We start from the raw sequence: 27,441 nt of genomic DNA on the forward strand, positions 1-27,441 counted from the left end.
GAAGTTGATCCAGAAGAGCCGGTCACACGTTCCGTTGTCAAGTCCAGCGTTTTCGACGGTGATTACCTCGTATCAGGGTGGTCCCTGAAAGATACTAAGAAGGTTAAGCGAATAGATGATAGAGCTTGTCTCATCAATGATGATTTTCTTATGTTGATAGCCAATGCCCGCGAAGCTGGCAGCGCACTTGGCTTGTGTTTTATTCATGTAGTTTCCATAAAAGGTGGGATGTGTTGAAGTGCATGGCATGTGGGAGCAGACATAACATGCAGTGTTATTAGGCTCTCCCTTAGTTCTGTCATGTACGTAGCGGTACCATGCGTTATTCATCCATGGGTGAATGTGGTCTTGTGTCATGTCACGGAGGTGTGAATTGTCATGCGTCCATCTCGTCCGTAGGTGGTGCTGTTCGTCTTCTGTACCATCCTCTAAAAACATGAGGAGTCCTGCTGGGAGTAGGAGGACAGCCACGAGGACAACAAGCGTCTTCATGGCGACCAAACACACCTAGGTCCTCAGGTGAGTAGACTACTGGCAAGAAGCAGAGGGCGGGATATACCCAATCAGCCCTCCCTTCACCAGTCAGATCACCTGAGGGTAGGGGTGCCGGCGTCTATGAGTCTGGGCTGTCACTCACTTTCTTGCAGTGACTTTGGTGAATCCAAGATGGTCTTTCGGCTATCTTACAGGCAGTTGGTGTGGTGATGAGCACTTGGTATGGGCCTTCCCAGCGGGGCGAGCTCCAATTCTTTCTCTGGAGAACTCGAATCAGGACCCAATCACCTGGCTTCAACCTGCAAGATACTGGAGAAGATTCAGAAGGCAGTTTATTGTTTAAAACAATATCTTTGTTTTCCAGCAGTTTTGACATCCATTCTGCTAGTGTGGTCTCTCGGATTGATTTATCTAAAGGTTCACTTGTGATTGGCAGTGGAAATGGTCTGCCATGAATGATTTCAAAAGGCGTAAGTTTTTGTGAACCTTGTGTTAATCTCATCCACATTTTTACTAGGCCTATGCACTCTGGCCACGGCCTTCCTGTTTCTTCCATACATTTTCTAAGCCTCTGTTTTATTGTGCCGTTTGTCCTTTCTACTAGGCCGGCACTTTGAGGATGATAAGCACAGTGATATTTGATGTTGAACCCTAGTGCTTCAGAGACTTTGCTGATTACCTCATTGACAAAGTGTGTCCCATTATCTGATCTTATCAGAGTGGGGATGCCATATGTTGGAATAAAATGGTTACATAAGCATTTTGCTGAAGTTTCGAAATTTAGAGTGTAAAAGTGTTTTGGAGATTATATCTCTTATCCCTCCTGTTGACGCATGGAGAGTAACTCCATGTGTCACTAAGGCTGCTGTTTTGTGTAGAGATTTTGGAAGTATTGGTTTTCCTTCACAAATCATCAAGTGATCTCTTAGTTGCGCTCCGCATTTCAGCCATTTCTTTTGCTCAGCTGTGGGAGCTGCTTTTTGTTCATCCTTTGTCAGTAAAATTGTTTCCCTTTGTAATTTCATAGTCATTCTTCTGATGTGCTGCACACTTGCAAACTGCTAAATGTCGCATCACATGAGGAGTTTCCTCCCATGTAAACAGATGTGTGCCATGATAAAACCTTCTCCACACACTAGAAACAAAAAACTAATTTCAACCATTGTTACATCTTATTCACTTATTTTATAATACAGTTATTTTTTCAAATCTAATATCAATCAACTAATTTGCATATCAGCTTATAATGCGCTAAATTGACAGGTCAACAGAAATGCACGTTCAAAGATTATCACAAAGAGAATTTCCTCCATACAGTAAATTACTTGTGTTGCATCAATCAAGGAGAAAGCATCTCACAATTTATTGTATTACCAACTAAATTTATTGTCTGATCACTGCTTGGTCATACCAGACTCTCTCTGTGTCTTTATTTTTCCTTCTCTGTTTTCACAAACGTTTCACCTATTGTCCTGCAAGCTGGAGAGTTAAATGTCAGTAGTGGGTAAATTCAGCAGTTGATAACAAAACTATTAAGTTTTTCCTGTTTTAACACCAATGTGAGATATAGAGGCGCACATATAGTGTGTGCTCTAGTGTAAGTTGCTCTTCATTGCATGTATGTGTGTTAGTACGCTTGCATGCAGGGCCTCTGGGCCTGTCTCACCCAAAAGGGCATTTTCTTAACAGTTGCCTTTCACTCGTGTGTGTTAAGAAAGGCAAGTGTGCTTGTAGCAGTTGTGAGATTATATTACATTATACCTGTAATCAAAATGAGTGAATCATGATACTGCTGTAGGCCACATCATACTTCTTGTGTAATCAGTATGTAGTTTTAGTTTGCATCACACTTCTTAGTTAAAAGAATTTGAAGATCATTAGATCTATTAGATAGGTTTGTATTATCCTATACTGCTGATTTACTGTGAGTGAGTTACACTGTTTCATGACATTTCATACTGCCGAGTTATGAAGAGAATATTGTATTCAGAGAGTAGGGCCTCTCTCTTTTTTTTTTTTTTTTTTTCAAAACAGAAACTAAGTTTTAATTTCTCAGCCTTGTCACATAAAACAAAACAGATAACCCAGCTCTCAGCTGGCTCTGGACTTATCATCATCAAGGACACATGGTGAGAGCTACTTCAGAAGTTACAGTACCCATCACTCAAGCAACATTTCAAAAAACAAAAGAAACAAAAACAAAACTCAGCACACTGCACAGAGAACAACAACAAGACATAACTGAAGATGTTGTTCTTGTTTGTTCTCCTTGAATTTTAGAATAAAGTTATTACATCTGCATTAGTAAATCATATGCCTAATCATTATGTGTAACTTGCTCATCAGCTTGGTAGTGTCCACATATTTAATTCATTTTATTCAGCTTCTCAAACCTGTAGCTTTAGCTGTTGTATACAGGGTTTGGCTTATTAGTTGTTAGTATAGGTTTGCTCTTCATCTCAACAAAGTCTCATCTAAGATGACAGGTTTACAAGCAGGTCAAGTGTCTCTATGCACCTGATTAGTGTAGTTATTTCCTTATTTTCTTCATCTCCTATATCATTGTACTGAGTTTGAGCAAACCTTAAGCTTGAATCAGACTACTTTTAACAATCTTCCACCTCGCATCATAACTGACTGAGGTGCCTCTTCCTATTAATAGTATGTCATTATTAATGTTATCATTGTATTGTTTATTGTTATTTTGTTTCATTGCTTTAATTTAAGTTAACCTTAATTTAACCTTTTGTTTATTCCACTTCATTCTTCTTTCCATGCTTTAAAATATTACAACTCTTGTGTATGCTTTGATTTCTTTTTAGCATCCTTTTCAGTATTTATTTCTGCTTGGAGGGTTTCTTATAATTTAGTTATACATTTTCCCTCCCACGTGGGACATTTAGGTTTTCTTTGGATTTCTCCATCTATATGCACTAATTTGTCCGGCGCCTGGACATTTCTTTTCTAGCCACTGCTCGTCAGCAGTGAGTTTTGTTGCTTTATTTCCCATTTTCTTATTTGTTTTATATGTTTATTTCTACTTATTTTATTTATTTCTTTATGTATTTAGCGCTTAGTAATACACACACACACCACACACCACATGACCAACAGTAAACAAATCAGTGGAATAGTTCAGCCTCCTTATTGTGCTGTAAAAATCAACTTATTCCACCACAAAAATAGACAATAAAAGACAGACAGTTTCAACGCGCGTTCACGCTACCAGCTTCCTTAAAGCGAGCGTACTGCTTCCAGCCTCTCTTGGGCGAGCTTATAGGCCTATTTTTACCCTTTCGGGGAGCTACCAATCATTCTTAGACGAGCTCAATATTTATTTTACTGCTTCCAACCCTCTGCGGGCGAGCTGACTACCAGTCCTCAAGACGAGCTTAATGCTTCCAGTCTCTCTTGGACGAGTCTATTTCTTTTAAGTTTCGTTTTCGACATCAGTCGTAGCTTTAGAAAACTCAGAATCTCAGTTAAAAGCTCATGAAAACATTTTTGTACAACCCCCAACAACAGCTGAAACAACTAAAAGAGCAGGAAATCAAATTCTGCAAAATGACTGAGATGGCTTGGCCAAAGTGGCTGAAGCAGCACAGGAAACAGATGCTGACCAATGTAGCAGGTGATTTATTTACAAACATCGTGACAAAAAATATTTACAAAAATCAATAACTCAAAAGCTGACTTGGACAAATAAACATAACGAAACTTAAACCAACCAAAATGAATCTCATATGCACACTGACCTAGTCCTCTTCTCTTGAACAACTAAATTCTTTTGTTTAAATACTCTCAAGCTATACAAACAAAATTGCCTCCAATGGGCTATTCCATACAAATAGAATACAGTCATCCAGGTAAGACACATACATGAGACTAAATATTATAATCATCCTCTTACTTACTTTTCACCAGCAACAAAACACACACTTCTAAAGTGTAGCCATTACATTTTACAATAATACATACAACACTAAAGCAAACAAAACCCTAAAATGGACAGTTTTCTTCCCTCTCTTCACCTTGTCCCTTTCTGTGAAGTCACCAATAAACAGGAAGCTATAAATACAGGAAGTGAGTGTGAACTTCCTCTCACAGAGTAAAATGCACAAATTAACAGAAGAAGCCTGCAGTGTGAGAGCGAAGGGCTCTAATAGGGTGATATGGTACTATGAGGCCATTAATGGGAAGGAAGCATGTATAATAATCTGAACATACATGCTTCCCTTAGGCAGTATCATGTTAACAGCATTGGTCCTAGCACTGAACCCTGTGGAACACCATAATTAACCTCAGTGGGTGAAGAGGACTCTCCATTTACATGAACAAACTGGAGTCTATTAGATAGATATGATACAAACCACTGCAGTGCAGTACCTGTAATACCTACAGCATGTTCTAATCGCTCTAATAGGATATTATGGTCGACGGTATTGAACACTGTGCTTTCCTCTGCACGGTGGCTGTTATGCTCACCTGTCATTGATCCAGGACTATCAACAGGCAAGCTGTGGTTACAACAGTAGCTTGCCTCCACCAGTGTGTGAATGTGAGAGTGAATGAATAGTGGCATTGTAAAGCGCTTTGGGTGCCTTGAAAAGCGCTATATGAAATCCAATCCATTATTATTTTTATTATTATTATTTAAGACCAGTGTCCACATCTGTTCCTCGCCAGTTTGTTATCTAACCCGTGTTAGTAACAGGCCACCTTTGCTTCACATGTCACATCTATAATTAACTTACCTCGTTCTCACATTGTGTGCAGTTTGCATTTCTACCCGGATGCTGTTCACCATTTTGGAAATCCTCAAGCCGCTTCAGGTTTTCTGGATCATGCTTCACCGCCTGCCTGCCTGCCTGCCTGCCTGCCTGCCTTCCACTGCTCTGGATCACTGTACAAACCAATTTGGATTCACTTCACACTCCCATCTCTCTGGACACTCACCTGGTCAATATTACTTCCCCCAGGAGCTTCTTCTGCTCCTCCTGCCAAGTAAGACACAAGATTCTCCCTAGCCTTCTCCTCCCAGCACATTAAGCAATCTCTCCTTGTGCAATTGTTTAGAATAGAATAGAATAGCTTTTTATTGTATAGTTTTATGTTTTGCACTAAAGCTTGTGTGAGAACTTGATGTCTGTGATTGAATCTGTGTGTGGGTCCTGTTGTGACACCACCCACTCAACTACTGGTCCATCCTGGGCCCTGCACCCAGATCTGTGCAAGGGAGACCAGCCACCCGCCACCCCAGGCCCCACATCCCAAGACCACAAGGCAGCACTCCCCACAGCCACCCACCACCACCGACCAAAGCAGACATACGTGTGCCACAAAACAGCAGCTGCAGCTTTTAAGACCCCAGAAAACTGCCAGACTTCCTTAGACCCAGAGTCCACCCCCAGCCACCTGCAAGCCACACAGGGAAATGTGACTATAGCTGACCACCCCCAACTAGGTAAAGGAATTGATCAGTGCAGACCAATAAGTAATAAATTCATTCAATAGTTTTTTTGTTTGTTCGTTTTTTCGAGGAGACAGACATTTTTTTCCAAACTAATGTGATCTAGAAGTAAAGTTCTGCATTGAGTAATACACAAACTGTTTTTTTCATTTGCAGTTATGAGGATAGTTTTCTTAGCAACGCATAGGGCAGTAAGGACTATATGTGATGTTTTTGTTTCCATATCTAATTCACTTACGTCAGCCAAGATGCTCAGCTTCAATGAGGGTGGGATACAGCAATTAAACCATGTGGATAGTCTTCACATAACCTCTGCCAAAACCTCTGGACAGGTACACAAGACCACATAGCAAGCACTTGTAGACCTCCTCTACCTGCTTTTCCCTGTGTAACCTTGTTCTCCTTGAGTTTAGAGGTTGTTGTTTCTCACAGTTTGGACTCACCTGGACATCTGTTTCGCCTCCTTGTCTGCTTGCCTGCTATTACACCCCAGACAGTCTGGAAACCCCCATGGACCTCCCCTCCTCAGAGCTTTCAAAGCCCAGACCAGCAAGTCTCTGGCAGATATCTGGATTGTTAAATGGATGTTAGTTTACATGGGATAAGTTAAGAATGAGCTATTTTTAAAAATTCCCACCAGGCTTTCAGAGAGGTGTTTATGTTAAGGCTTTTAAAGCAGTTATGATGCTTAATGCTTTCTAAGCTTATGAAAGGCAGACTAGAGATTTTTACTTTCCCACACAATGCTTCTTCCAGCCACAGGAGAGCTTGATTTGATCCATTTTGAAAGATATAGCAATCTATTGGTCAAGAAGGAGTAATACAATTTTGGTAGTTGTAGACCACCATTGAAAACTCTATTAAAGCCAAAAAAACCCCCAACTTATACGTGATGGTTTATTTTTCCACAGACATTTCAAGACGTTTGAGTCTAGTGACTTAAACCAGGCAGTAAAGACTTTATTAGAGATCACCGAGAACCAGTTGTCTATTTGAAACAGAACCATCATTTTAAGTGGTGCGACTCTTCCCATGAGTGATATAGGTAAAGTATTCCAATGTGTGGGATCTTCTTCTTCTTCTTTATTTTTAGTGGCAGAATATGATTTAATTGTACCAAGTGTGAGAGCTTGGTCGGAAAATCTATACCTAAATATCTAATATTACGTAATTGTAGTGGACTGGTGGAGGTGTTCTGAAATTTGCAGTTCAGAGTTAGAACTGTTGATTTACTCCAGTTAATGAGTAGTCTGATATGGATGAGAACTTATCTATGAATGTTATTGTCTTCAGAAGGAAAAGCAATACATCAGCAGCATATAGCCTTATCTTATGGTCTGTATTTTCAGTTTGAATTCCTTTAATATCTACATTGTGCTGCTGCTAGTGGTTCGATGAAAATGAATAAAAAGCAATGGGGCAGCTCTGTCTGGTGCCCCTCTTTAGATTTAGAAAGCTCTGGGATGTAACATAATTTGGCCTAACAGATGCATTTGGAGAGCTGTATAGTGTTTTCATCCAATTTATCAAGAATGAATCAAAGCAATAATCTATTACATTAATTAGTCTCTGTGTATTATTGGCTGAGTGTCTGCCTTGATAAAACCTGTTTGATCAGCATGTATTTATGAATGGAGGGAGTTTTTCGAATCTTCTTGCAAGGGCTTTGCAAAGCATTATAATGTCTACATTTATGAGTGAGATTGGGCAGTAGCTGGGGTGCCCATCTTTCTAATCATGCCTCCCTTATTTTTAGTATCTGGTAAGAGGGTAGGTGGCAGAGCACCTTATGACGACGCTAAAAAGCAGTGTCAGAAGCTGGTCTGTGGAAGAGGAGAGTGGGAGTGTGACAGCGCAAGCAGGACATGCTGTGCGAAGGAGAAACAAAGTGTGCAAAGCATACACATGGGTAGTGAATGTCATTTCACAGACTCGTGCCATGGAAAAGCATGTGTAAATAAATGAGCAAATTCGAAAATATTGACTGTGTCTGGGTGTGTCTTACGATTCTTTGTATTGTTTATTTGTTTGTGTGCAGTGGGGAGTTTTGTTTTTAAGCTCACATTGCACACCAGGCTGAGATATGGCAAGTTCTTTTTGTAAATCAACTTGTTGGTGCAAAAATACCGTTTAACGCCTGTCAAACTGAAATACCAGAGATAACACCAAGATTCAGCTAAAGAAAGTGGAACAAACTATGTGTTGTTTGTCGTCAGTACCATAGTTACAAGTTCCAACATTGGTTCTCTGCTAAGTTGTTTATATGTGTAAACACAACACTGGTTCATTGCTTGAGTTAGGTTTAAAATAATCAGTCATTTTTTCCCATTGGTTAAAAGGACTATGGGACTTTTTCCAGTGTGGTGCAGTAGAAGGTGGTACATTGTGGGATGTTATGTTATTAAAACTAATAAATAAAACATAGATAATAAGGATAACTAGGAGTGCAGAGAGGTGAAGACATCCAGGAGTGGATGTATAGAGCTGTCTCGATGAAATAATAAAATACAGCCAGGTGTGTTTTAATCTGGTCCAGTTTGTGTTGTTTCTGTGTTTAAGATTTTTCTTTTCTTTTCCTTTTTAAAATTTTAATCCGTGGGAAGTGGAATTGGAGGTGGTGTGTGTGTGTGTGTGTGTGTGGGGGGGGGGCTGCCTGTTTTTTGTAAAATTCAGGACAGTATTCGAGGCTTAAAAGGCTTTAGTGGCTTCTGAGCACGACAGTCTGAAAACACGCCCGTCCTACACTAACTGCCACTTTAAAAGGTGTGGTAATAAACGTGACAGCGTACTGAACAGTTATCTGGCGTCCTGTACATTCTGGAGTGGCGGTATTTATGTTAACTTTGCATTATTTTACAGAAAAATAAAGAAAGGTGAGTGTTTCTGTGATTTTGATATACATTCTGTATCGTACCTGTATTCTTGGGCTGTAAAACGTTTATCAGACATATGTGTCCGTCTCTTGATTATTAGTTTCCTGGTTTGAAAATGGCCACAGATGAGCTCTCGTCCAAACTCAGCCGTCGGCTGCAGATAGAAGAAGGAGCCGAGGATCCTGTCGCCGTGGATGCTCCCGGACAGCACACTGGTTCGGAAGAGAAACCGAATACGGCCAACGCAAATTCGGAGCTGGGCGCTAAACTGTTGCGGCGAGAAGAGCTGAACGAGGGGATTGGTGAACACTCCCTACCCAGCATGAAGATCTTCAACCCCTTCACCGAGTTTAAAGAGTTCTCTCGAAAGCAGATCAAAGATATGGAAACTTTGTTCAAAACGTGAGTGTTTCACAATATCCCCCTGTTAAATGGAGCTACAATTTGGAAATGTCTATAGACAGCGCTTTCCCATTTTAATGTCATTTTACTCAGCACTGGTTTTCAAGGAAGTAGCATTGAGATTACGCACTGAGATTAAGGAAGTTGACTTGACAGTTTGCTGGTGTAGCTCAAATCGTAATTAAACAGGAAATAACTTGCCTTATCTAAGTACTACGAATGACAGAGAATAAACAACTATCTCTCCCTCCCTATAGATATAGATATATGCGTGCTGTTTCTTTGGCTGTCTGCATTATCCTTCATAGGTGATTTCCAGGGTGAACAGTAACAGTAACACTCACACATTTGCTAAAGAACAATAAAAATGTCACATCATCACTGTAAAGAAGAAACATGGAGGCAACTCAAGTCAGTGTTAGAAATTCATTTTTGGTTGTTGTTGTCTGACACAGTGCTGATAGACTGATAATTAGTTGTTATTTACAGTTAATGGTGTTAATGTTGTTTGGCCCCATACAAAAGACTATAAATGGCTAAACCACAAACATAGCTTTGCATGAGTCTTGTTAATAACCTATTACATGCAGGTCTGACCGTTATGAGGTGTATTAGGAGACCAGTCCTCATTTTATGTCTTTGCAAATAAGAGATTAACCTAAAATAAAAAGGAAGTTCTGTCTATGGAAGACATCAGGAGCCCATCGTGGTCTCACGTGTGCTGGCCTGAACCCTCTTGCAGATGTTGCAGACATTTAATTTCAGTGTACTCAATTACTCTTTCTTTAAGAAATGTACTTTGTTCTCCCTGTTACCTCTCAATATAGAGGAGTAGCAGCCTCCTCTGAACTGATAATTCCTGATGATTTTGATTGAGTTGCCCTGGTTTGGAAATGTTGTGTAGAACTGTCTGTCTTCTCATAGATATAATTAAACTAAATGCCATATGCCTGCTGCAAATGCCAGAAAACGCATTTAAAATTCTCAGCAGGAAGTATCCAGAAATCTTGACATGGTTGTTCCAAAACCACATTCAACGATCGTTTCAAGCTCATAACATTTATCAAGTTTTGTTTTTTTTTTTCTTTGTTTTTTGTTTTTGCTACTTTGTTTTCTTTGTTCTTTTAAAACATAATTTAAGAATTTTGTAGTGCAGTAAAAATCAGATTGGGGCAGAAATGTTTTGGAAATGTTTGCATGTTCACAAGTCATGGCTGCTTCTTTGCAATGCCCAACCCAGATTCTTCAAGTTTCTATCTTGTCTCGGCCTGTCTAGGCCACTGAAGTGCTTTTTGCTTATGGCATACCCTCTTTATTAGAGAGAGTATATGTTCCTGAGACATCAGAGCTTTACAGTTTGTTCTTGTAAATTTGTCTTGTCCAGTTAACTAGATGCAGTTACAGTGAAGGTTAAAAATGACATGAAATGACCGGACTTACTGACGTAGAAACACGATGGGGGTGCTGTTCCGCCTTTTTTGTGAGATGATCACATAATCAAATCACGTAATTTTGCAGAATGTCCAAACATTTTCATGCCATGAACATAAGGAAAATACGTTGTCCTCAAACATAATCACATTTGTATGTTGCAAGAAGAAAACTTGCACGCACTATACAAATTGATAGAGGCTGGCGTGTACATGCAAGCATTCTACTCTGACATTAACTGCAATTTAACAGTTAGTTTAAGATTTAACAGTTTAATTAAAATTTAACAGTGTATTTACCCTCGTAAACACACTAAGTAACAACTACATTTTTGCAGGATTCTCTAAATTGATTAAAAAACTGAAAAGACATTTCCCATTCATGAGTAATTGTAGCTGTGAGAACTAATGGATTACAGCAAACATTCCAGTTTGAACTGATAACCTGCTGTGTAAATGTTTAAACAGTGTGTGCCACTTCTCCTTACTGCACATTTATTACAGCTATCATCAACGGTGTTCCTTTTTGGAGACGTAGAAAGTTTCTTTTCTTTTGCAACACAGGGTGAAGAAACACAATTCTATAGAAAAGCTTTGTTTTAACATGTTTCATCTTGTTGCTTTTATGAGATCGTTGTAAAACAAATTTAAAATGTAATTTTAACGTATTTAGGGGATATTTAGTAAGGTGCAGAGTAGGGCTGCAACTAAGGATTATTTGGTAGTCAACTAATCTGTCAGGGTTTTTTTTTTTTTTTTTTTTTTTAAAGTCAATTAGTCAACAAGTATTTCTGTCACTCCTTCAGTTTCTGCTCCCTGTGGACATACCTCCTGTTCCAGGCTCCAGTGCATGTTTAACCTGCCCCCTAACTGTGCTCACCTATGAATATCACCATGTTTCTTCTTACAGCAAATTAAAACATATTAGAGGTTCAGAACCACTATCCAGGATGAAACAACAAAGGTCCATGAGCACATCAGAAAGATGGCTATAACTGATCATGTGCTTAGTGAATACCTTAGGCAGCTGAAACTGAGAAAGAAGAGGAGCAAGAACAGGAACCATCATGGGAAGACAAGCCCCTGCACGGCATGCAGCTCCAGCACATAGAAGAAGTGGCTGATATTGAGAAATCCTACCAATGGCTGGAATGAAAGATAGGAACAAGCCCTAAGCACAAGATTGATAGAGGCTGGGCTCTACCACACAAGGCAAGAAACCAGGTGCAGGCTGTGTAACTATGTCCCTAGCAATGCCTTAACCAAGCGGCTGGCACAGAATACAGCAGGGGTGGGCAACTCCAGCCCTGAGGCCTGGTGTCCTGCAGGTTTTAGATGTGTCCTTGATCCAACGCAGTTGTTTGAAATGGCTAAATGACCTCCTTAACATGTCCTAAAGTTCTCCAGAGGCCTGGTAATGAACTAATCATGTGACTCAGGTGTGTTGACCCAGGGTAATGTCTAAAACCTGCAGGGCACCGGCCCTTGAGGCCTGGAGTTCCCTACCCCTGGTATACAGGAAGGTTAGGTATGGCCTGCAAGTCTTAAGGTCAAAATGGGATACGGCCCAGGTTACACCCTGGACAGGTTGCCAGTCTGTCACAGGGCTAACACGTAGAACACAGGTGTCAAACTCCAGGCCTCGAGGGCCGGTGACCTGCAGGTTTTAGATGTGTCCTTGATCCAACACAGCTGATTTAAATGGCTAAACGACCTCCTCAACATGTCTTGAAGTTCTCCAGAAGCCTGGTAATAAACTAATCATTTGATTCAGGTGTGTTGACCCAGGGTGTTAACTAAAACCTGCAGGACACCGGCCCTCAAGGCCTGGAGTTCAACACCCCTGACACAACCATTTGCGCTCACTCCTGCATTCACAGATATCGGCAATTTAGAGTTTCCAATTAACTAGAGCTGGGCGATAAAACGATAACGATATGTATTGCGAAATAACTTTTTCTCGATAGAAAAATTAAACTATTGCGATAGACCTCATCTCTCTTGTCCTCTTAAAAAAAAAAAAAAAGAACAGCCAATCCAAATTAAGTAGCGCAGAGCCGAACCAATCACAGCCGCAGGCGTCACGTCACATGACTTGTTACGTGCAGCACACAGCGCCAAAGGCGCACATGTGTATTTGTTTTGCAGCCGTGCAGCCTGGGTAATGAAGGAAATGAGTTTGCCGACTAGAGAAAAATCAACCGAGAGCGTGAGCGAAGGTTACCGAAGAAAAAACAGATGATGGTTCCAATGCCGGAGAGCTTGTCAAACGGAAGGGCCACAGAAGTTCCGTATTCAATTCAATTCAATTTTATTTATATAGCGCCAAATCACAACAAAAGTCGCCTCAAGGCGCTTTATATTGTACAGTAGATAGCACAATAATAAATACAGAGAAAACCCAACAATCATATGACCCCTATGAGCAAGCACTTTGGCGACAGTGGGAAGGAAAAACTCCCTTTAACAGGAAGAAACCTCCGGCAGAACCAGGCTCAGGGAGGGGCGGGGCCATCTGCTGTGATTGGTTGGGGTGAGAGAAGAAAAACAGGATAAAGACATGCTGTGGAAGAGAGACAGAGATTAATAACAGATATGATTCGATGCAGAGAGGTCTATTAACACATAGTGAGTGAGAAAGGTGACTGGAAAGGAAAACTCAATGCATCATGGGAATCCCGGCAGCCTCGTCTATTGCAGCATAACTAAGGGAGGATTCAGGGTCACCTGGTCCAGCCCTAACTATATGCTTTAGCAAAAGGAAAGTTTGAAGCCTAATCTTGAAAGTAGAGATAGTGTCTGTCTCCTGAATCCAAACTGGAAGCTGGTTCCACAGAAGAGGGGCCTGAAAACTGAAGGCTCTGCCTCCCATTCTACTTTTAAATACTCTAGGAACAACAAGTAAGCCTGCAGTGTGAGAGCGAAGTGCTCTAATGGGGTGATATGGTACTACAAGGTCATTAAGATAAGATGGGGCCTGATTATTTAAGACCTTGTATGTGAGGAGCAGGATTTTGAATTCAATTCTGGATTTAACAGGAAGCCAATGAAGGGAAGCCAAAACAGGAGAAATCTGCTCTCTCTTTCTAGTCCCTGTCAGTACCCTTGCTGCAGCATTTTGGATCAGCTGAAGGCTTTTCAGCGAGTTTTTAGGACATCCTGATAATAAAGAATTACAGTAGTCCAGCCTGGAAGTAATAAATGCATGAACTAGTTTTTCAGCATCACTCTGAGACAGTATATTTCTAACTTTAGAGATGTTGCGCAAATGGAAGAAAGCAGTCTTACATATTTGTTTAATATGTGCATTGAAGGACATGTCCTGGTCAAAAATGACTTCAAGGTTCCTCACAGTGTTACTGGAGGCCAAGGTAATGCCATCCAGACTAAGAATCTGCTTAGATACCATATTTCTAAGATTTTCAGGGCCGAGTACAATAACCTCAGTTTTATCTGAATTAAGAAGCAGAAAGTTAGCGGCCATCCAGGTCTTTATGTCTTTAAGACATTCCTGCAGTTTAACTAATTGGTGTGTGTTACCTGGCTTCATGGATAGATAGAGCTGCGTGTCATCTGCATAGCAGTGAAAATTTATGCTATGTCTTCTAATGATGCTGCCTAAGGGAAGCATGTACAATGTAAATAGAATTGGTCCTAGCACTGAACCCTGTGGAACACCATAATTGACCTTAGTGTGTGAAGAGGACTCTCCATTTACTTGAACAAATTGGAGTCTATTAGATAGATATGATACAAACCACTGCAGTGCAGTACCTGTAATACCTACAGCATGTTCTAATCGCTCTAATAGGATATTATGGTCAACAGTATCGAACGCAGCACTGAGCAGGACAAGCACAGAGATGAGTCCACTGTCAGAGGCCATAAGAAGATCATTTGTAACCTTCACTAAAGCTGTTTCTGTGCTGTGATGAGCTCTGAAACCTGACTGAAACGCTTCAAATAAGCCATTCCTCTGCAGATGATCTGTTAGCTGTTTGACAACTACTCTTTCAAGGATTTTTGATATGAAAGGAAGGTTGGAGATTGGCCTATAATTAGCTAAGACAGTTGGATCTAGAGATGCTTTTTAAGTAAAGGTTTAACTACAGCCACCTTGAAGGCCTGTGGTACATAGCCGATTATTAGAGATAGGTTGATCATATTTAAGATCGAAGAATTAATTAATGGCAGGACTTCTTTGAGCAGTTTTGTAGGAATGGGGTCTAAAAGACACGTTGATGGTTTGGAGGAATTAATTATTGAAGTTAACTCAGAAAGATCAATTGGAGAAAAAGAGTTTAACTTAACATCGATGGTACTAAAAGTAGCTGTAGATAATATTACATCTGTGGGATGATTATTGGTAATTTTTTCTCTAATGATAAAAATTTTATTTGTGAAGAAGTTCATGAAGTCATTACTAGTTAACGTTAAAGGGATTGTTGGCTCAGTAGAGCTCTGACTACCTTCCGTAGTGTGAAGGTATTTCGGCTATTTCAAGTCTGACAAAAAAACAGAGTAGCGCGCACTGTAAATTGTGCCGAAAGCAAGTCTGGATATACAATAAAGCGGTGCATGCTCAATCTCTGACTGAAAGCACTAATTCGTCATTCGGCTTTTGTCAGACTAAAGTAACTGTTAAAACTGTTTGAAAAGCTAAGCTATACAACAAGGAGAGATTGATGCTACGTCCACACGTGCCGGGTATTTTTGAAAACGCAGATTTTTCTATGCGTTTGCACCTTTTAAATCACCGTGGGCGTTTTCAGTCACTGAAAACGGAGATTTCTAAAAACGCCTGCCAGGGTGGATATTTTCAAAAACTCCGTTTTTGCATTTACGTGTGGACAAGAAAAATGGAGAAAACGCAGCGTCAAAGGTGTGCGCCTTTTTTGACGTCACACTGTGCGCCACGTTATTGTTTTGGTGAAATGAATTTCTACAATACTGTTACTGTTTTAAATGCTTACATATACACACATAGTTACTGTCCCTCCACACATACGACTCGGTTCTGTTTCTATGCCCCATCTTTGTTTACTATTTCCTACCGAGGCTTCTAGACTTCTGATTGGCCAACATTTCTACACGGTTAGGAATATATCGCCACCTGTTGCTTTGGCATGTTCCTAGCAGCGTTTTCCTTCATTTCTGCGTTTACGTGTGGGCGGGATTATTTTTAAACGAAACGGAAAATCTCCGTTTTCAAAAATACCCGTATGCGTGTGGGCGTAGCCTGAGAATTTCCTTTTAGTTCTCAGTTTATTTGATATTGACAAAAGTTAGTCAATTTTGTCTGTTCTTCTGTAAAACGACCTAAGATTTATTTTTAGAATTAAAATTTTGTTTCTAAGTGGAATTGACAATTTAGTGGTCTGTTTTGTTTGTTCTATTTTGAAACTTAAACGCTTTAGCGGCTGCCTTTTGTGTAGTTTACAATATTTGCCTTTATCTGAAACTGAAGTCTCATGTTCCTTAAGTACATCTACCCTGTTGAACTTATTATGGGAAATAAATATTTTAATTAAAACAAGCTGCTAATTATTTCACATTTTACTTGTGAGCAACGGCACATTTAAATTTTACAAATATAGTTATTTGGCTTATATCGTGATATATATCGTTATCGCCTGAAATGAAAAAAACATATCGTGATATGAAAAAATCTTATATCGCCCAGCTCTACAATTAACCTATCCCCACTAAGTGCATGTCTTTGAACTGTGGGAGAGTACCCAGGGAGAACCCACGCAAACACAGGTAGAACATGCAAACTGATGCCTGATGGTGGAATTGAACTCAGGAACTTCATGCTGTAGAGGCAACAGTCCTAACCACCGTGCCACCATGCTGCCCCTATCTTCTACCCCTCACCCCTAATTGGTTGCGCCAGATGGCCACCCCTCCCTGTGCCTGGTTCTTCTGGAGGTTTCTTCCTGTTAAAAAGGAGTTTTTCCTTCCCACCGTCACCAAACCACTCGCTCATTGGGTGATGGATTAGCAATATGTCCAGCCTTCCCTGCATTTCAACAAATGCCTCCTCATTCCCTGCTGCTGCCCCTTGGACCGGACTCCAGATAAGCTCCTCATTTAAGTCACGGTGCGACAAAGTCATTACTGAAAAATGTGATAAATGGTTTGGTGATATTCTCCATTAGACGGCTCTCAAGTGCACCTTAATATCTGAGTGTCTCTTAGTTTTAGATGACTAAAACTTTTTTCTTTGTTTAGTCGACAAAATGATTAGTCACTAGAAACATCCCCAGTTTAGGCACCACTCTGCATTTAATAATTATTTATTATTAATCTCTGGTTGTCTTTCTCCTTTTATCCCCAGCCGGCTATGTCAGATGTCTGCCCCTCTTTGTTGGTAATCGTAGAGGTCAGATGTGTCTTTTTTTTGCACACATCTCAGGAGGGATTTTGTCTCACTCCTCTTTGCAGATCCTCTCCAAGTCATTGTTTCATGGCTGATATTTGGCAACGGGTGACTGGCAGTTATTTTATGGTTCTTCCATTTGCGAATAATCGCACCAACTGTTGTCACCTTCTCACCCAGCTGCTTGGCGATGGTGTTGTAGTCCATTCCAGCCTCGTGTAGGTCCACAATCTTGTCCCTGACATCCATGGAAAACTCTTTGGTCTTGGCCATGGTGCAGAGTTTGGAATCTGGACAGATTGATTGTTGTCTTTTATACAGGTAATGAGTTGAGAAGGCTCCCAATGTCAGCTTGTTACCTGTATAAAATACACCTGGGAGCCAGAAATCTTGCAGGTTGATGGGGGATCAAATACTTATTTCATTCATGAAAGTTCAAATCAATTTCTGACTTTTTTGAAATGCATTTTTCTGGATTTTTTCTGTTCAAATAAACCTACCACTGAAATTGTAGACTGGTCATTTCTTTGTTAGTGGACAAACTTACAAAATCAGCAGGGGTTCAAATAATTTCTTCCCTGACTGTGATGCACTGTGTATTCTGTCATCTTTCTGTCAGAACCAGCACCAACTCTTTCAGCAAATGTAGCAAAAGTTGTTCTTCTGTTTAATTCTGTGAAGGTATGATGCTGGTAAGGACAACTACATTGACCTAATGGAGCTGAAGCTGATGATGGAGAAGCTTGGAGCTCCACAGACACACATTGGCTTGAAGAACATGATCAAAGAGGTGGATGAAGACCTAGACAACAAGCTCAGCTTCAGAGAGGTGAATCAAGTTTTTTCAAAAAATTAAAATTCAGAGTCAGAATCGAAGTTCCTGTTCTATCAGTATCTGTTTGTTGTTCTTGTCTTCCACAGTTCCTACTGATTTTCAGGAAGGCAGCAGCAGGAGAGCTGGCAGAGGACAGCGGCCTCTGTGCCCTTGCTCGCCTCTCTGAAATTGACGTCTCTACAGAGGGGGTCAAAGGAGCCAAGACCTTTTTTGAAGCTAAAGTAAGTTGAAATGGAATAGACTAGGATTTATTCTATAGAATTTTCCTAGTCTTTCTGATCATTGCATGTCATCTAGTCATTGCATCTAACTTCAGTTTAGTTCATCACCAATTAACCTAATATGTATTTCTTTGAACTATGGGATGAATCCAGAGCACCTGGAGCAAACTCACAGAGAAAATGTGCAAACTCTACACAGAAATTTGAACCAGAACCTCCTTGCTGTGAAGTTACAGTGGAAACTCCATGATGATTCCTAACTTTCTATTGAAAAACACATTTCATTAGTGGCACAGAAAGAGGGATACATTGCACTTCCTAAAAACGTATAAATAATTGAAATCAAGGCTAATTATTTTGCCAGAGCGTTAACACTAAGAAAAACAGACTAAAATATTTGTGGACAATCTTGTTTTCACAATGAATACAAGAAACCCTTGGAGAATATTGTATTATTATATCCATGGTCCTCAGCTGAATAGGGTGGAGTGCCCACTCCGGGTCAGGGATGAATTTGTGCCTCAAGCGGAGGAGTTTAAGTATCTCGGAGTCTTGTTCATGAGGGGAAAGGGGGGAGCGGGAGATGGAGGATAAGTGCTGCGCCTGCAGTGATGTGGACGCTGTATTGGTCCTTGTGGTGAGGAGAGAGCTGAGTGTAAAAGCGAAGCTGTTGATTTACCAGTTGATCAACGTCCCTCACCTATGGTGACAAGCTTTGGGTAGTGACTGAGAGGATCAGACTGCAGAAATGAGCTTTCTCCAAGGGGTGGCTGGCCTCTGCCTTATTATCCATCCTGGACATGTTTTGTCATCTGAGTTTGGGAAGTTGCTCTCAGGTCGTTACCTTGCACCTCAGTGTAGAACAAACAGGTACTTAAAATCTTTCCTTCCCTCTGCTTAAAGCTGACAGACCTTGTGTAGATTCATCTTCCTGTGGTTGTTCATTTTTTTTTGACATTTCTCCTTGTTCTATTTTTTTATCTTACTTTTAATGTATTTATGTTTTGACCTCGTTGTTGATCTCTGCTTGACGTGCAACAGTGTGATTAGTGGCTGTGTGAGTCTAACTGTGAGTTCTACACACCAATATAGGAAACCGATCCTCTGCTGTACTGATTGGAGTGTGCTTCATAATGAGTGTTGACAGTAAGCCAAGACATGCTGCAAAAGCATTTCAAGCAAGGAAGTAGAATATTTTCCAATGGTTGAGTGTATCAACCTGTGTTACATCCCCACGATGAAGGTCTAGGGGTGTGTGTGGGGACTGGTAACAAATGGGTCCAGAACAGAATGAAAGGAGAACAGCCAGAGGTGTTTAGTAAATAAAATCGTTTTTATTATAGAGAACCTTAACATAAAGAGCCGGCAACGCTGTTTTTCCAACAACAAAGAACACAACAACCAAACAAAAAACTCCACACCACGAGGAGGGACTTCCAGGGGCCCACAAGCTCACCCTGTCACTAGCAGAGCTAGCTTTACTGCTGCCGAGGCCCACAAGCCCACACTACTCACGTGAAGCAGCTACACTGCACACTGCTTCCACCACGCCACACTATAGGATCTCTCCCGACACCTTCAACACACAATGTGGGAACACCAGAGAAAAACCACCCTCCTACATCCAGTTCATCCCCAGCTTATATGACCTCAGAGAGGTGATTGCTGACTGGGCCCAGGTGGTAAATGAGGCCCATGAGCAGCAGCTGTGTCCTGGGGAGAGAGAAGAGCAAGAGAGAGACAGGGGTGGAGCAAGAGAAGAGGAGGCGGAGAGAAAACACCACACCCACACAAGAGTAGTTTCAGGAGGCCCTGCTAGGGCCATAACAACATGACTCAGCATTTATGTCACATGTGCATGCGTTTCACTCACCGACTAAAAACTAAAGGTACAAATTAACAGTAGATTGATGAAAACCCTGAAAGCTATTGTTTAGAGTTCAGAGGTTTCTCTTTTTTATTTTGTGATTCTCACTTCTTCACTAAGGCTCCCATTTTACTGGTATCTTGCAGCTTTGTGTTTTTCTGTTGAACAGGTCAAGGCCATCAATGAATCCAACCGATTTGAGTCGGAGATCCGCCAGGAACAAGAGGCCAAGAAAAAGCAAGCTGAGGAGCAGAAACAAAGACGAGCCGCATTCAAAGAACTGCAGTCAGCTTTCAAATAACTTCAAGACCTTTAAATCACTAATGCTGTCAGTTTTCAAATTGGTAGATTGAAGACTCTTAGTCTCAATAATAATAGAAATCCTACAATATGAAATAGCAGTATTGTCCTCTTAAAATCGGTCTGTTAAGCCTCTTGAACATCAAATTGCAATTTACTAAACACAGTTCTAACATTTGTCATAATTTCCAGACTCAGTACTGCACAGTCTTAGAAGAGAGTCACTCAGTGTAATGCTCTACATTTTTTTTACTGCACAAAGAATTGTATGGTCCTATACCAGGGTTGTAACTTGGTCCTGAGAAGCCTCGGGACAGTTGTAGTGGTCATCATTCTTCAGTGTCATGCTTCGTGTACTACAGAGATTTAAAATGAGGTTATTTTAGAAATTAGGTAATATTTTTATAGCACTATTTTTTTTTAAAAATCAGCCTTCTTTGTTTTATTCACCAACTTTGCTGCTAACTGCTGTGAATGATGTGACCTTACTGTATTCTGCTTTGATTTAACCACATGTGCCATCAGACTATCAGAATGATTTATCCTGAAGTGTAAATGAAAGGCATAAGAACAAAAACCAGGTTCATGATAAAGTGTGTATTATATAAATATCTTTCCTGGTTCATACTACGACTCACCAAGTGGTAGTGAAACTTAAAAATGTGACACAACCGAAAACTGATAAAAATTGTGCCTTAATGCTAAAACATGTTTCAAAGGTGCAGCTTCTGCTTTGAACATCTGTTTCTAAGTTGTGTCATCCTTGTACAGTTTCACTGCTTCTTGGCAAGTAGTTTGCAAGTGTTTTTAGTAGACAGCTTTGTGTCTTCCATGGTAACGATGTAAGACTGTAGAAACCTGTTAGTGGCCAATCACAAGGAAGGTTTCACTGCATCACCTCATCCACAGGTGATTGGTCAGAGCTCTGTAAATGTCATCATCAGATGGGGGCCAAGCAGACATCTGGGCACTTGCCAGATTTTTTGTGACCACACAGACTCGTCTGTGGAGAATTTAATGCACTAACATGCGTTCGAGGCAGCAGACTGTATAACAGGAATAACTAATCAGTCATCGTCTCCGTCTAAAGCCTGTTGTGGAGACGGTCAGCTGCAGACATCATGGCTGAGCTGTCATTCCGGTTATACTTCTTTGAAGTCCACACTCGCCATCTGATGACAAAGGATATGTTACTTGGAACCAAGTGGAGCCCAGTAAACTTATAATAATCAAGCCTTATACAAGGCTTATACCTCTTTGTGACAAATCTAACTACTGCCAGCACCCTCCAGCGACCACCCTCAGACTGATGGGGAATACTGCGATCGCTGGTTGGGGGGGTTGTCGAGCAGTCTCTGTGTGATTGAGTTCTGAATTTTTATTTTATTTTTGTAATTCTTCCGTTGCTAAATTAGTTGATTGCATTTTTCCTTTTATTTTTTTCTGTTAAACTTCCAATATGTGAAGCAAAGTTAAACTTGGTGCTACTGCCTAAGTTCACCTAATCAAATTTCTTTTTAAATTGTTTTCTCAAATGAATTAGTTTTCATTTATTCATACACATCCCTGGTATATTTAGATTAAAAAGACTTAATTTAGCGTGTGACATTTGTTCACATGAACCATTGATGGTCTGAGGTGCGTATTCATGATGTTAGTTAGTTTCTGCTCACATTTCCAAATTACTGTCCCAAATGGCTCATAATGTGAACTGTGATTACAAGATGTATGTAATTCTGATACAATGCCCTTTCTTCGTAAAGTATTTTTGGGGCGTTTAGTTAATTGGTTTGTTCATATACTTTTCTTATACTTCATACGGGACTATTGAAACAGATTGGTTCTTAAATAATTTTTTCAATTTGAATGACATGTTTAACAGCTGGATTACTGTTGTGCTTTTGCAGCTCTTTGAGTGTAGTACGAGTATTAATAAATTTAAAGAGGCTGTTTTATACTGTATGAGGCACATTGATGAAAAATAACATAATGGAGCTACGCTGTGTCTCTTCCAACCTGCCATCCACCTACAGCTGGGAGAAAAAAACCAAAACACCAAATCACTTCTCTCCGTGCTCTACGTGGTGCACTTTACCCTGCTGGAAGAAGCCATGATTTGGTATTAGGGGGCACAAAGTGTAAATTAACCAACATCATTACACCAACAACCTGAACTGCTGAAAAAAGCCAAGCTTGGATACTTGCATGCACATTTCAAAAGAAAAAGGTTTTGAAATCTCTAGTATGAGCAATTTTACCCTTTAATTTGGAAAATGTTTGTTTTTCAGCGTCATGAAGGACATGATAGACACACAGTTAATAAACTAAAATTAATGCTTTAGTTCATAAATGACACACCAGAGCCAAATACTACAGAGCAGGATTTTGGCTTATCCAGGACACTTTGGACAAACCTTACGGGTTAACCACGTAAGGAAGATGGTTTACTTCTTACCAGGTAAACTGCCAGATTAAAAATCAACAGATAAGGAAATCACTGTTAAATGACGAATCAATTGAAGTTACAGTTCTTCCCAAATGTGCCAGCATCACTGCTTTTTCCTCCTCTTCTCTATTTGTCTTACTAGTTTACTACACTCACCCCAATACCAATAAAATATCATTTTGAATCAACAGTGTCAACAATGTGTTTTTATATTTGTTCAAATTTGAGAATTTGTCATATTAGCTGACTGCTGGGACGAAAGTATTTAATATGACAATAATAAAAGCACTGTGTCAAAAAATACTGTGTTTAACTAAAATCACAACAATAAAAATAAATGACTGGAACACAAACTTATTCCAAGTAGAGGCTCCAAATTTGATCTTATTACTGAAAATACTATCATTATTATAATATTATTATTAGGTATGGGTGTGGCTACTTTAAGGGTTACAAATACTGTAAATATTTCTGTCATTGCTTTTGTAAGTCTGCTTTTTGTTTTCCAAAAACAATTACAAATTTCATTTTGTATTTTGGCCCAAAGAGGATGGAGACATTTCTAGATCATATTCATCTATGGCTTCTTCTTTGCATTATACAGTTTTATCCTGTATTTGTAAGTTGTACAGCGAACTTTGCTTACAGACAGTGGAAGTGTTCCTGAGACCGTGGAGTGGTTTCCATGACAGAATCTTGCCTGTTTGTAATCCAAAGTCCAAAATTTCAGCCTCTAGTTTCTCTGAATCTTTTAATGCAATTATGTACTGTAGTTGATGATACATTCACAGTCTCTGTTGCTTTACATAGATTTACAAGCAAATAGCTGAAACTCAGCATCGTGTGCAGTGTGTCTTTAAAAAAGTTGTCCTTCTAGACAAGTGGAGGACAAAGGAAAAAGTGTCAGGCCTACAAAAAACTATAGCAGCTGAACAGTATCTGAAATTCATGTCATTAAGAAATAGACCCACCATACAGAAAGCTTGTAATTATGAAGGTAATAACAATGATATTAAACACACTGATAATACAATAAAAGCTTACCTGCAAAAAATGAGCAAAATAGGAAATGTGAACAGAGCACAGAAGAAAAGCCAGCGAACATCAAACGAGACCAAAAGCAGCAACAGGAGCATCTGTCGTCACACCCGTAGCTCCTGATAATCATTTTAATAACAGGATCAAGTTTGAAGCCTCTACGCTCAAGTGTTTTCTGTTCCTGTCATTTGTTTTTATGTTTTTAGTTTTAGAGACTAAAACATCAAATAATTCATAGTGCTTTTATTTTATTATCACGTCCACGTTAGCCTGTTTTGTCCCAGAAGTCAGGTAATATGACGAGTTCTCAGACTTTGATGGTATGATTTCTAGTAGAAATGCATGTATTGTACAGAATCTGGACACAGAGACACAGCAGGGCAAAACAAGTGTCACAATAAATTAAATTCACATTTGGCAGCACTGAACATAGAGAGAGACCTTTGACCAAAATGTAAAATAATCACAGAAGTTCATTTACAACATGTTTTATGGATTTTCAAATACGTCCCTATACACAGTGAGTGGGATTCTGCTGTGACTGTGGCAGATAATCATTTCAAATGTTCTTTTATTAATGAGAACATGTTTAATAATAATATGGTGGTGTTTGCAGAAAACAAGTTGACTTATATTTTTTATGAATTTTTAAATATCTGCTGATGCACCAGTGAATTGAAGAAATTCTTGTGGTTTTTAATTCAATTAAATTTTATTTATACAAATCACTACAACAGTCGCCTCAAGGCACTTTATATTATACATACAGAGAAACACCCAACAATCATATGACCCCCGATTTCTAAGATGTTATCATTTCAAAATTGTGCAGCCATAAAACTTGAAAATGACCTGAAGACAGCTTGAAAAACATAGGGTTAATAATTGATAACAGTTTATTACAGCTTGGTTATTATATTCTTAGAAATGCGTAAATATGCCTGTATATCAGTTTTTCTTTTGTATTTTACTTTTAGTTTTTGCAAAACATAAAATCTATTACAAAGAGTCCAGTGATGTGTGAAATAAAGACATTTTGTTGAATTTGGTGATAAAACTTACTTTATTGTTATGATTTTAGAACTGAATTATATAAAACACTGCAACATAAGGAACAACAAAGTGATTACAAATATGTTTATCCCAATAAAGAAAAATTAGAAATGTTGAATTTACGAGGTGCACCTAAAGGCACCATGAATTGTGAATATTAAACTGTATGTGTGCAAATTATTAATAAGTGTAGATGACCGTGGTGTCACAAAGGGGTATTTCAAACATCATGTAACTCTTCTTTCCCAGAAGATTAGCCAACTCCAGAGACTTTATGAAAAAAAAAGTTCAGGAGGTGGAGCTGCTCATCGAAAGGTTGGTGGTTGGATACCTGGCTGCTCCAGTTTGCGTTGTAAATATCCTTGGGCTCTCCGATGCATCCATCACAGTATGAATGTGTGAGAATGTTAGAAAGCACTTAAGCATAAAGAGCGTGCTTGTGTGAAAAGATCGTAAAAACATATCAGTAAAATACAACACTGTTGTAAAAAGGACTAGATAAATGTCAAAGACAACTCTTCAGTTAATCTGGTGATTGAGCACACGCAACAAACATTTTAATTTCAGTTAATAGTTTTATCACTGAGCACACTCTTTAAACTGCTGTTTACTAAAGTGATGGCTGCACATTAGAGCTCTGGAACCTTTAACTGAATCCACTGAAACATTGAAGTGTAATGTCCCACAGAATAGAATAGAATTAGAATAGAATTCAACTTTATTGTCATTGCACATGTCACAGGTACAGGGCAACGAAATGCAGTTTGCATCCATCCAGAAAGTGCTTTAGTCGTGATATAGATATATTACAATATATATTAGCAATAATAGAGATGTGTAAGTATATTACAGAAATGGGTCTATTATGGTATGTTATCATGTACACAGTGTGAAGTATGTTATGAATATTCTATAACTATAAGTATGTACAGGCTGTAGTGAGTACAAGCTATGTACAGGCTATGACAGGATATAAATATGAAATAAAAACTATACAGAAATCTGAGATATACAGTTATACAGAATGTGAACTATGTAAGTTATAAACAGTTGTAGGATTAAAAATTATCGTATGTACAGAATGATATTTACACAGAACTATACAGTAGTGGTAAAGTGCTAGTGGCTGTGGGTGTGTGTATGTTCAGTCCGTTAGAGTTCAGGAGTCTGACAGCTGTGGGGAAGAAGCTGTTCCGGTACCTGGTGGTCTTAGTCCGGAGGCTCCTGTAGCGCCTCCCAGAGGGCAGGAGGGTGAAGAGTCCATGTGATGGGTGACTGGGGTCTTTGATGATTTTCCCAGCCCTTTTCAGACACCGCTTCCTGTAGATGTCCTTTATGGCAGGAAGTGGTGCTCCGGCGATGCGCTGGGCAGTTTTCACGACCCTCTGCAACGCCTTCCGGTCCGAGGCGGAGCAGTTCCCGTACCAGACTGTTATACAGTTGGTCAGGATGCTCTCGATGGTGCAGCGATAGAAGTTCACCAGGATGTCTGAGGACAGGTGGTTCTTCCTCAGAGTCCTCAAGAAGAAGAGGCGCTGGTGAGCCTTCTTGACCAGCTTGGAGCAGTTGGTCGTCCAGATGAGATCCTCGGAGATGTGGACACCCAGGAACTTGAAGCTGCTCACACGCTCCACAGCCGTCCCCTTAATGTGGATGGGTGGATGTGGGTCAGCATTCCTCCTGTAGTCCACAATGAGCTCCTTAGTCTTCTCAGTGTTAAGCAGCAGGTTGTTTGTGTCGCACCACTCAGCCAGACGATCCACCTCCTCCCTGTAGGCTGTCTCATCGTTGTCGCTGATGAGGCCAATCACCGTGGTGTCATCTGCAAACTTCATGATGGTGTTGGAACCATCAGCAGGTCTGCAGTCGTGGGTGAAGAGGGAGTAGAGGAAAGAGCTCATCACACAGCCTTGTGGTACACCGGTGTTCATTGTGATTGTAGATGAGCAGCAGTTATCCAGCCGGACATGTTGGGGGCGGTTGGTCAGGAAGTCCAGTAACCATTTGCAGATGAGGGAACTGATTCCCAGGTCTGTCAGTTTCCTGATGAGTTGTGAGGGGTGGATTGTATTGAATGCTGAACTGAACACAGCCTAAGAAATGAGAAAAATATTGAAATCTCTTCAATTTCCAGATCAAAGTGAAATGAATTTTACTGATTGAACAGGTATTGTGGGTGTATGTTCTGTGTTTCCAGCAGTGTAACAGTCTCTCTCTCTCTCTCTCTGTGACATTTTTGTACATTTCTTCTTTTTTCATTTGGTGATCATTTTGGTAGTGTTATAGTTTGTGGCATGGATCTTTGCAGGAAAACTTCTTTTTAATCTTTTACTCTTACATCCACACTCTGTTGATGTGGATGTAAATCATGTAAATCATGTAATCGACTTCAGCCCCTTTCAAAATGATCAAATTTGAACCCTGTGATGCCAGTTTAAACATTTGAATCAAGTATTTAATGAAAAAACTCACAAAAACCAAAATATTTTCCAAATAATAAATAGCACAGGGATGGGACATTGGTGGTATTGGTGGAGTCTTGGACATGTCAAAAATCAGCATCAAAATCGGTTTGATTGCATTATTATTTTTTGTGTAGTGCCAAATACTCCTCTCGACACCTTTGTGG

At 39.9% G+C, this 27,441-nt stretch overlaps 1 protein-coding gene and 1 long non-coding RNA gene across 2 annotated transcripts; one reads left to right on the forward strand and one right to left on the reverse strand.

Moving 5' to 3' along the window:
• Positions 1–9,010, reverse strand: LOC120435168. Its single transcript, XR_005609563.1, has 3 exons — positions 8,880–9,010; positions 6,409–6,533; positions 1–804 (listed from the first exon to the last, which is right to left on the reverse strand). It is a non-coding gene; the product is annotated as an uncharacterized LOC120435168 (long non-coding RNA).
• Positions 8,678–22,909, forward strand: efhd2 (EF-hand domain family, member D2). The gene is made up of 5 exons (XM_031752936.2): positions 8,678–8,838; positions 8,939–9,240; positions 17,734–17,881; positions 17,974–18,108; positions 20,145–22,909. Exons 2-5 carry the CDS (start codon positions 8,954–8,956, stop codon positions 20,274–20,276), a joined length of 702 nt encoding a protein of 233 aa, XP_031608796.1. The 5' UTR covers positions 8,678–8,838; positions 8,939–8,953; the 3' UTR covers positions 20,277–22,909.
• Positions 22,910–27,441: the final 4,532 nt, after the last annotated feature.

This window comes from Oreochromis aureus, linkage group 20 (genome assembly GCF_013358895.1).
Source record: "Oreochromis aureus strain Israel breed Guangdong linkage group 20, ZZ_aureus, whole genome shotgun sequence".
Lineage (NCBI taxonomy): Eukaryota > Metazoa > Chordata > Actinopteri > Cichliformes > Cichlidae > Oreochromis > Oreochromis aureus.

Bases quoted from the DNA above. Each gene is read 5' to 3' on its own strand.
- efhd2 (XM_031752936.2), top strand. From the start codon at position 8,954: ATGGCCACAGATGAGCTCTCGTCCAAACTCAGCCGTCGGCTGCAGATA. The intron at 17,882-17,973 runs GTGAATCAAGTT...TGTCTTCCACAG, and splicing joins ACAAGCTCAGCTTCAGAGAG to TTCCTACTGATTTTCAGGAA. The intron at 18,109-20,144 runs GTAAGTTGAAAT...TCTGTTGAACAG, and splicing joins AGACCTTTTTTGAAGCTAAA to GTCAAGGCCATCAATGAATC.